The sequence below is a fragment of the Gymnogyps californianus genome, chromosome 18, assembly GCF_018139145.2.
Source record: "Gymnogyps californianus isolate 813 chromosome 18, ASM1813914v2, whole genome shotgun sequence".
NCBI lineage: Eukaryota > Metazoa > Chordata > Aves > Accipitriformes > Cathartidae > Gymnogyps > Gymnogyps californianus.
Genome location: NC_059488.1, coordinates 7,021,424 through 7,032,169, shown reverse-complemented (window position 1 = coordinate 7,032,169; position 10,746 = coordinate 7,021,424). Strand labels below are relative to the sequence as shown.

At 48.7% G+C, this 10,746-nt stretch overlaps 1 protein-coding gene across 2 annotated transcripts; it reads right to left on the bottom strand.

Annotated features, from left to right (window-relative positions):
- Positions 1 to 6,178: 6,178 nt before the first annotated feature.
- EXOSC2 (exosome component 2) lies at positions 6,179 to 10,746 on the bottom strand. 2 transcript variants are annotated; one of them, XM_050907797.1, is made up of 9 exons: positions 10,622 to 10,746; positions 10,434 to 10,535; positions 10,246 to 10,291; positions 9,867 to 9,956; positions 9,469 to 9,534; positions 9,234 to 9,302; positions 8,198 to 8,374; positions 7,886 to 8,014; positions 6,179 to 6,999 (listed from the first exon to the last, which is right to left on the bottom strand). In XM_050907797.1, the coding sequence occupies exons 1-9, from the start codon at positions 10,744 to 10,746 to the stop codon at positions 6,919 to 6,921; spliced, it is 885 nt and encodes a 294-aa protein (XP_050763754.1). In that variant the 3' UTR covers positions 6,179 to 6,918. The 2 variants fall into 2 exon arrangements, with proteins under 2 accessions (XP_050763754.1, XP_050763755.1); XM_050907798.1 differs by lacking the exons at positions 10,246 to 10,291; positions 10,434 to 10,535; positions 10,622 to 10,746 and adding an exon at positions 10,110 to 10,231.

Sequence of the window (10,746 nt, the reverse complement as noted above, 5' to 3'; positions counted from 1 at the left end):
CTGCCCGCTCCCGCTCTCGGCCCCGGCCGGGGCCGCGACCGCCGCCATGACGGGAACCTGCCGGGCGGGGAAGGGGTGCCCCGGGGGAAATGGGGCGGTGTGGGGCAGTGAGGGCAGCCGGGGCGATGGGGTCCGTGAGGGAGGTCCGAGGGGGAAGCTCCTGAGGAGATGGGGGGGAATCTCTGAGGGGAATGAGGGGTCGAGCAGGGGTTGGGGGGACCGTGAGGAGAATGGGGGGTGAAGGAGAGGGTGAGGGGAGCCATGAGGAGACATCGAGGGGGGAGCCGTGAGGGGAATGGGGGGAGGATGACGGAACAGGGGGCTGGGGGACACAAAGGTGTCTCCAGGGGGAAGCCATGAGGGAAATGGGTGCCGTGAAAGGGTCTGAGGGGAAGATGAGGTGGATGGAGAGGGCACGAAGGGGAAGACGAGGGAAATTGAAGGGGAGCCATGAGGGGAGTAGGACGAAGGGGAAGATGGTGCAGATGACAGGTGGAAGAGGGATTTGGTAGTATAACGTCACTAGCAAATGCTAGCCAAGGACCCAGAAAGCTCATGTCAAATCCCTTATCCCTTTGCAAGTGCCACCCAAGTTGTTTTCCCCTAGATCTGACGAGAGGTCGTCGGCCCTCAAGCCAGGCAGAGACCCCCTCCTGTGCATGGTTCTCGAGGCCCCTGGCCAGCTCTGGACACTGGATTTCTTGCAGAGATGGACAGGGAAGAAGAGATCCTTACTGGGTCAGCTGTGTGCACAACCATCAGCTTTTGCACAACCAGGGATCTGTCACCTTGCTTGCACAAAGGACTTCACTTCCTTATTAATGTTGTCAGAGCATATGCAGAACTTGATACCAAAAACAGCCACAGAGGCCAATGAATGTGACAAACATTTTATTGATCTACTTTCATGCACCATTTGGTACAAAGATGAAGTTAAACCCTCAAATTCTTCAGCCTGCACTGTAGTGCCCTTAGATGTGCAGCACAAGCGTTCCCTGAGCTAAAGAGCACAGACGGTGACGCTGAAGATATTTAGTTTCTCATACGTTCTCCAGTTCACCTTGGGAATAGAAAAGGGTTGAGGCAGCAGCTTGAGGTCAGGGTGCTTTGGTCAAAGGTCTGTGGTTGCTCCCACTCAACAATGGGAGAACACACAAATGCAATTTTGTGCAGTAGCCTCCTGCTCAGGGTAACCATCTGGACACAGAGCGGCTTGTTTGTACTGACTCTTCCCTTGTGACAAATCCAAACATACTCCATGTCTCCTACGCCATATTCAAGGTCCCTGGCAGACGTGTGTTTTTCATCTTCCAACAACAGCATCTGAACTGTAGCACTTCATACGGCCCTACGGGATCCTCCACCTCTGCTGTGCCAGTCTGCTCCTACATCACTAATTCTTAGCCAGGAGGCTGATCCCAAACCATTTCTATTGCATTGCTCCATCAGTGACTCAAATTGCAGGTACTGAGGCTGTTTGTGCTACACACATGCAGGAGAGAGAAATTCTGGCACAGTAATGCTGAGACAAATCCAGGGCCACGTCTCTTGAACTCAGCAGAATTTCTCCAGGTTTATCTCAGTAATGGAGACCAGCTTCTCACTGCGGTGATCTAGCCCCCTGCTCAGCTCCCACGGATTGAAGGAAACCGAGGAAACAAAGCTGTCTGTCAACACAGGCCGAGCAGCCTGAGAGAAATTTGTTACAAAAAACAATACTAATCATCCTTTACTGAAAAAGTTACTCCCTTCTGGGTCTGACTGGAGCATCCTGGATAATCTCTCCTACTATGGCAGGGCTGAAGCAGAGTGAACTCCAGAAGACTACCACAGGTCTGCGATACTCAGACGACCTTGACCAAAATACGCAAAGGTAATTGCAAATAAGCAGGACTTGTGTTCTGGACAATAGAGGCTGTATATACACTTCTCCCTGCCTCACCTGAGATCTATGCAGATGAATGTACTTACTTTTTATTTAACAGACTAGGTGAATTTATCATTCAGGTCAACAGTCAGGTACTCCTTCTGATGCTTTGCCATCATAAGCAGCAAAGCGGGGCACGTTCTTTGCCAGCAGTCCCCAACCTCTTTCCACTCAGCAGTTGCTCCAAAAGCATCTCCCATTTCCAACGCAGTGCTGTAGTTAATCTGGGGCTATACACAGGCAGATGGCCCAGCTGGTCACTCCCAAATATCATAGAAAGATATCTGCCCTCTTTTCCTTCCTGAAGGGTATTATATTTTCTGTCCCCTACCCTGCTGCCAGTTTTTGTGAACAGGATTGTCTCATGTTAACAAACTTGAAGTTGCCCAGTGGGTTCAGAAATTATTAGAGAAGACAGAGACAGAAAGATTGTGTGAATGTAAAATAAATTAAAAAAAAAATCTACAGACTGTTTCTTTCAATTGAGCCTTGCATGTGGTCTGTGTATATCCCATCTATTTCATAAAAGAAATTTCAATACTTTTTCTGTTTACCTTCCATTAAGTGTGGGTTGTTACAGGCAACAGCTGCAGTGATGTTTCCTCCATTTCCTCCATAACAATATCTTAAAGCTTCAACCTCTTTACCAAATAATAAACCTTAGCATATTAATTAGCGGTCCTCAGGAACCTGAGACAACCATTTCAAGACTGCCTATAATCTCAGTGGGGTTTCAGTATCTTCTAGGGTCTGCTCAAAGCTTTGTATTTATACCATTCACCTCAACTGAACAGCAAAACTGCATGCTGATGATACAGAAGTAACATAGTAAGCAGCAGTAACCCATTAGCACAAATTTAAAATCCCAATGGTTATTACTGTGAGTAAAGGGAGAGGTTGCCATTCTTCATATTAGTACATGAATCAAACACTGCCACCAAGAAACGGGAAAATTATTTCTACAGACGAGTGATTTTGTGTTCTCATTTCTGCAGGCAGCACTCACCAGCAAGGGAACTATTTACTAGCTGCACTTGCAAGCATGTCTGTGCCATGTATTAACCCTGGAGTAAGCAGCACAGGCAGGTGCTACAGCTGGTTTACAAACAGGCTCCACGCCATCAGACACTGGTGACCAAAGAAATCAGATTGGTCTAAGCTGTTTTAATGCCTGTGTGGACAGTTTAGTTCCCCATATAAAAATGAACATTCAATAGGTTTTTCCCACCCCACTTTCAACTATGGTTTTGCTCTTAAACCAGAGAAGCCATAGTTTCTTCCTTTTCACCCTTCCTGCTTAGAAGTTGCCTAGCAAAATCCCACAGACTATTTCAAGAATTCAAGAGGACACTGCTTTTGCTGGAGTCCTCCTTTACCTCCCGAGCACTTCCCATTTCAAAGGCATTTTTTATATAGCCTGCCCATACTCCCGTGCAGACCTGCCTACGGAAAAAGCGTCCCCAGCTCCCGCACCCACCCGAGATGCCAGAGCCTCCCCCAGACCCAATCTGACTCCTCTCATCTCTGCTGGGCACTGGGGAAAAGTAATTTGCCATATTGTGGGTCATGACTGAAGTGTGATACTTGAAGCCTCTCCATATGGGAACCATGAGCCCCAGCAGCACATCCAGTTGCTTTCGAGATGGATGAACACTGGTGGCTCTCGACATTTGTCAAGAGAGCGAAAAGTCACAGGGATTCAGCCAAATCAACAGTAAATGGCAGCTGGCCTGGTACCTTTCTTAGACACCTTTGAAACCACTCAGGAAGCTTCTCCCTCCCCATGCAAGTTTGTCACTCTCGACTCTTGTTATCTGCTGGCTTGCAAAGCTGTGCTTCACGGGGTTGCAGGAACTGCCAGCAACGCGCTCGCTCAAGCCTTGTTAGAGAATTTAGGTCTGGGCTTGGCAAAGCACTGGCTGAACTCGCAAAGAACAGCAATGACCCCTCGTGGCCAGCGAGGAAAATACCGGGACCTTCAGCTGCACCCACACATCAGAAAAGATCCATAACCAAACCTTACCAGCTGGTGCTCTTGTTCTCAGGCTTAAAAACAAAAGTGCCAGGTATTCAGGAGCACGGGAACTGAATGAGTCACATACTCTCCCCCATTTAATACATTCCCAAGGCCAAAATATCAGGAATGCTGCAGCGAGCAGGAGGAATCGGAAAGCTCAGAGCTGAAGCAGTCCAGATCTTGAGCTCATGGTTTTTCAGGTTGTATACTCATTTATTGAGCACAAATAACCAAAAAAAGGTTCACAATGGGGAGAGAAGACTAGCATAAGAAGCCTGGAAATAGACCACAGTTTTAAAGACTGCTATGTAGAGGGGAAAAAAGAACAAGGGGCGGGGAGGAGAGAGAGAGGAAAAGGGAAAAAAAAAAACTTTATATATATAACTACTCAGCTGTGCAGCCCACACAGCCTGCTGCAGACACTAGCACCCTTTTTCTAAGATCTGTTATGAGAACCTGGCACTGCCTCACCTTGCGGGTCTGACAGCTCATGCTTGGTACCTATGAGCATGATCCAACTCTAAATTAACCACCTCCAGAGCACGCTTCCTCAGCACATTTACACCGCATTACCAACAGCACTTTCAAGGGCCTCATAATCCCCCCAACTCCTTTTTGACCTGTTAGATGCCTGCAGAGAGGTTGCTTGAGGACAGAGAAGCATTTTGCATTCGTGTACCAGTTCAGCAGAACCGTTTCCAGATATCAATCTCTCTAGGTGGTAGTGAAGTACAGTCCCTTCACCCCTTTGCCCTTTAACGGACACAGAGTTGTTTAAATGTAAGTGGCAGAGATGCAAAAAGATCTACTGGATTAACTACAGACCTCTCCATCAGCCTTCAAAAACGCTTTAAAAAAAGGGACCATCAGATACTTTATCTCATCGCTTGTATATCCCCAATCTGCTTATACCTAGAAGCCTCACAGCAGAAATCCCTGAATCTCCCCATACGGTAATAAGATAAACAGCTGCTAAACTACAGCAACTGGGTAGGGAAAAAAGAGGTACTTTTCTAATCAAAAGATGCAGAGGCTGCTAAAGCTTTTACCCTTTTTGCACTGCTCCTGTCCACGCAGATGTGGATAATACTGGTACCAGCCTCATGCACAGACCTGAGTGTCACCATCAGGCTTCAGTTTTCAAATTTCCCAATTCATCTTGAGGATGTGATTGTTGCAACACTTATTAGGGAATCCTCATAAAACTGAAAAAATAACAATTCCTGGGTCTTGTGTGGAGCATTCCACTGATATCCCCAAGAAGTTAAGTACTATTTTACAGAGGCAGCATGGGCAGAAGTTCGAGTTGTGCCACAGGAGAACGGAATACCCATGTCCTTGCTTGTCCTTAGCCACTGAGCTCCATAATGCTCTCGTATTTAGGTAGCAGGACTGGTGGCAGACATCCAGCCTTTGCTATTTGGCAGGGCAATGAGGCAGAGATGCTGGGGAAGGTGAATACTACGAACACGATCCGCAGCTGCCTCCTAGTGCTTACTCTGGACCGCAGGCAGAGCAGTCTGAACTAGATGAGAAGCAACGAAGGGTATTTCTAGTTCCCAGGAAAAGACTGAGCAAAGAATTTTTCCTTTTGCCTGGGGCAAGCATGAGAATTTGCAACGTTAGAACTGGATTCAGGGATAATTAGGGCAGACATTTTGCTTTTTCATCCTTTTTAAGAATTACAGCACTGTGGTGCAAGCAGCTCTAACACAATACAAATACAATATATATACACAATACATATATATAATACAAACGGCTCTAATATAGCACCGGAGATCTGAGAGGATGTTCTAAGGAAAGCATCACATCCATTCTGTACAGAGAAGGCAAGTGACTGACTGCCAACGTCTGGCTCAGCATGCCCACCTCTAACCACTGGCCTGAGGATCTTCACCAGTGTCATACTGGGCTCCCTGTCAGGCCCCAGACACAGCTGCTGCATGACTCGCCTCTCCGTGGGATCCTGCAGGGAAGCAACGTTGAGACCGCCACCGTGAACAGTGCCAAACAATCTACTTACAGAGGAACTCTGCACAGAAGATATACTGAAGAGGAAGGTCAAGTCCTGCTTGAATGGGATGAGGAGCAACAGCTGAAGGGGAGATAACAGGACCTTGCAACCATTCTGTGTCCTGGCACAAGGAAACTTGAGCCAACCACAGCTCTCAAGCTAGACCCAATTCATTCTGGAGAAAGACAAGCTAATGCGTATGCTCCTGAATGACTGATCTGTTTCAAAAAATTTATTGAAATGTAAATATTTAATAGAAAAACAATACTGGAGCCTCCTCAGAGGAGGAGCTCACCACATCAGGCACAAAAAAGGGACCAGTAGGACGCACACAGACTGAGAAAGCACTGCTCGCCCATGGCTCCTGGCTCATGTGGACAGCCACATCATGCCACATCCAATCTCACACCCTTGAGACACAGAAGCCATGAACAGCCAGACCCAAAATGTGGTTAGCAAGGGTATGGATACTCCTGTCCTCTAAAGACTTGTACCTGTGATCTGCAGTCTTAAAGAGAAAAACAAGAGCTCTCAGTCAGAGGACTGACTGGCAGATCTATATCACAGTAAAGGAAAATCAAAACCATTTAGAAAGCCTTTGGGGAGAGAGAAACATCACAAAACACATCCCTTCCTCTCTATCATTCTGCACAAAGTTCAGGGGCACTAGGCACAGCAACAAGTGCTATGAGATATGTCCCAGTTGCATCTGCATCTTCATAAAGGTCAGATATCAATTTTTCGGGCTGCTGCACTAAAATGCTATTGTACTTAAATACTATTTAGTACTATTGTACTAAAAGGGCTCAGGAGGTATCCTAGGAGTTAAAAAGAGGAATTTTGGTGGCTTCTGAAGTGTGGAATGAATGCTGGGGACTAGCACACTGAAAAAAAATAATACTGAGAATCAAAAGCTGCCATGCTGGGACTTCAAATGACTGCTTCTGGCCATGTGCCCTATCCCTCCAGATCCAGCAACCTCTGTCGGGTTTCCAGAACGATCTCCTCCATCACCTCTGGCTTGAGAATGTCCTTGATCTGGAGTGGAAAGAAGAGTAACATTGGCACCAAAAAGCAACTACTACTATTGGACACTCTGTGGGGACAAGGGTCCCTGGCACATAAAAATGAGCAGCAAGCGAGTTTAGAGGGTTGTGGTCAAACAAGACTATCATGGCAGAGGGTCAAAGGCAAAGTCAACTTTGCCAGAGTTAGCAATTCTTACAGAGACCATAAGAAATCAAAGGAGATGCTACTGACAACTCCTAATCTCTCCTGAAGGACACACACCAGTATTTGGGAAGGGGAGAGACGACTTAAACAGAAGTACAGTTCAAAAGAACATCCCATCTAGCTGAGTAGGCTGCCACTGTGAATGAAAGCAGAAGACAATTCAGGTCTTATCCGTTTAGGAGAAGAGAATTGTCAGTGATTGTGCTGGCAGAAATCGCAGAGAAAAGCTGTACAGCAAGAGCTCAAATTGAGGGAGCCTTCCAGCAGTGCAGGATGTGGATACAAACAGAAGACTGGTCTCTGTACAATACATGACACTTGCTTTTTTCATTTGTTCTTGAAGTGCACCGTACCCTCACACAATCCCAAATTTAACGCTGTTTTCACAGGGATCACAGAGGGTCCACAATCCCAGCAAGGGATACACCTCTATCAAAAAATGGAACTATTTCTCTATAGGAATAGTTGGACTTTGCCAGAGGCAGAACCCTTCAAACTATCCCTAAAAATGTGCAAGGCAATTTATATTACGTAGAAGGAGGGAAGTTCATATTGTCACTTACTACAGGATGCTTTGGAAAGCCGAAAGGAAGCCCTACCACCTACCTTACTGACTTCAGCAGCAACTGATGCGGCCTTTCCGTTCCCTCCCCACAGTGTGGGATAAAGTAAACAACACTGGTTTCTGTACCTGATGAGGAAGGGATGCTTCATAGCAATACAGGATGCTGGTGTCAAAGAGCATCAACTTCTGAGTAACCAGAGCCACAATGCAGTTTCGGAGCCGTGAGATCACCTCCCGGTCACACAAGGGAACAGGCTGAGGAAGGACAGAGGAAAAGAGATGAATACACAGGGAAATAATGCAAGCCTGCTGTAAAAAAGCTTTGCCATGAACCTAATACCAAATCTTGAAAGTCTCAGGTTATTCATGTGCCTCTGACTATGTTAGACTAACAAAACATTGTTGGTAGGAGAAGGTTCATGTTCCCTGAATCCTCACCTCCAAGTTGGTGGTGAAGCCCCCTGCCTCTTCACCTTTCTGCTCTGGAGTCGGGTAGATCCAGATGAAACCATTGTTGCCGAGGATCACAGATGCACCACAGGGCAAGTCATGGAAGTGAGTCTTCTGGCGCTTCACAAGGGAGGGCGAGACCTGAACGAGCACACCTTGGCCAAGCTGAAGAGGAGACCACGAGACTCAGCATGAGAGACATGAGCCACCATCGATAACATCAAGTCACCGACATGCATTCCATTCCTGGTCTAGGAGCCAGTCAATTTTAACACCTTTTCCTGTGAAACAGTGAATATAAAACCTGCCTGCCTCTGGGAGGATTAGCTAATGCCTGTGCAGTCCTTTGAAGATGAAGAATACTCTAAGTGCTTAGCACAAATGTTAATAATATCTTGATCGTAACTACACATCAACCATCCCTGCAGAAAAGTGAGAAGTGAGAGGCCCAATTTAGCAGAACACTTTCCCGCTTAATCCAATCGCTGTCCTTCACCCTTTGTGCAATAAGCACACTTCGCTTTCATCTTTTAAGTGCTAATACCCTTGGTCTGGTAATCCCAAACTGCAGCCTACGCTCCGATGGCCCCTTGGCTTATTTCAATGCACAAAACCAGAGATAAATGCCAACCGTGTAAAGCCTAAAATAGAGCCCTGGAGAGAGAAACAAGTCATGGGGCAATGGCCTGCAGAAGAGGAGCGATGAAGTTTTGAGTCCGAAGATTTTTCTCCCCAGGGTTTACTTCCCAAGTGGCTAGTGGGGGAAACACGACTTGCAGGCTGTAACTGTGGACAGGAAGAGCAGCAGCTCAAAGGGCAGCTCAAGGGCACTCCCTCTGCTTTGCAGAAACTCCGCTCGGTGCTCCCACGTGGGAGCTAAGATTCTTCCTAACCTGCCAGAATGGGTTATAACAACATCCTGCTCTACTCCAGAGCTTTTTTTCTTAAAAATCCCTCCAAAAGGTCTTATACAAGACAACTGGAGCAGAATTAGGCCAAGAGTGAGTGCTTTTGAACAACCTACCTTCCCGTATTTCAGACTCCGGGTGTGCAGTGATACAGCCCCATCAGAAAATACAGACTGGACCTCTGCCTGTCAGTGCCACTTAAGGAAAACAAGGTCCCTAACGCTGCCCAGTGCCAACAGCCGCTGGCTGCCCCGGCAGAGAGCTCTCACTACCAGCCAGGCTAGCCGAGGTCTGGCTGTTCTCCCCGTGCCCCCTGGCTCTTCTGTCTGAGTGCAAGCAGTGGAAGGATACACTGATGAGGTCCCCTTCCTGCAGATAGTCCCTCATCGCAAGCTCATCTTCTGCTGATCTCCTTCTCTGAAATGCACAATGCAAGAAAAGTTACGTGTAGCTCAGAACGAGAAAACGTCAGTTAATACCTACATTGCGGGGGGACCTCAGGATACCACGCAAAACGCAGTCTGGTCACCAAAGGAACGTCAGGCAGACTAGCACACCTTTAGATCACTGAAGAGTTTATGTCCAAATAACGCTGAGAGTTAAAAGATATCGGAGCACTACAGACCCACCAACAAGACCCAACGCTACCCTTTTGCTAACTGTGGGAAAGGCTCCAGAGCTTCCCAGCTTCTGCCATGGAAGCAGGAGAAGACAGGGCTCTGGCACTGCTCTGCATGAACTGCACTCACCAGTTCCCCACCAGGTAAATTCACAGACGACAGCAAGAGGACTGAATCTAGCCTGGAATTCGTTTCCACTTTCCATCGCTTCTGCTGAACCTGGAGAAGAAAAATAATCCATTGATATACACTCAAAAATTGAACAGAAGCTCTTCAGCGGAGCGGGAGGTCCTGCAGCCAGCCGAGCCTGCGGGAGGAGACAGCTCTGCTGACTGCTTCCAGCCTCATCTTCCTCAAAGCCCACGCGCTCACAGTGCCTCCGTGCACAGGCACCGATGTGAGAACGTCCGAAGCGCTCCGGGTCGGACCGAGGCACGCCAGCCTGGTAGCCAGCCACCCTCCTCCTCCTCCTCGTCCTCCACGGCACATCAGGAAAGCCGAGCTTTACCTCCGTGATCCTCCCGACCACGATATCGCCCACTTCGCCGTTGTACCTGGCAGCGGGACAGAGAGAGCAGCCCGTCAAACGCCTCATCCTCCCCACGAAAAGGCCCAGCCAGCGGCCGGGCGCCAGCCCTCCCGTGGCACGGACGGCGGGCTCCACGCTCCCTGCGCGGAGGCGACGGCCGCGCTCACCGGGTCTTCAGCGCTCTGACGCACACCAGCTTGTTCACCCTCTCCACGGCGCCGGCCACCGAGGCGATGAGCTTCTCCTCCTCCACGTAGGTGCCGTGGCCCCTGCGGAGAGAGCGGTTGCCTGAGGAGAGCCCGAGGCCGCCCGGCCGGCCCGCCCGCGCTCCCCCCTCCGCCGCCGCCGCCCTCACCTCATGTAGCCCGTGTCCGTGGTGATCGTGTCCCCCGGCGCCACCAGGTGCTTCTCGCCGCCCCGGGGCGCGCTCGGCCCCACCGCCTTGCGGACCTCCGGCAGCCGCATGGTGATGGCAGCCAT

What these genes read in the sequence shown, in the direction of transcription:
- EXOSC2 (XM_050907797.1), bottom strand. Translation starts at nt 10,746, where the DNA reads ATGGCTGCCATCACCATGCGGCTGCCGGAGGTCCGCAAGGCGGTGGGG. An exon ending in TGGTCGGGAGGATCACGGAG is followed by an intron (nt 9,957 to 10,245) that starts GTAAAGCTCGGC and finishes TTTCTTCTCCAG; the next exon opens with GTTCAGCAGAAGCGATGGAA. An exon ending in GCTTCACCACCAACTTGGAG is followed by an intron (nt 8,015 to 8,197) that starts GTGAGGATTCAG and finishes GTCCTTCCTCAG; the next exon opens with CCTGTTCCCTTGTGTGACCG.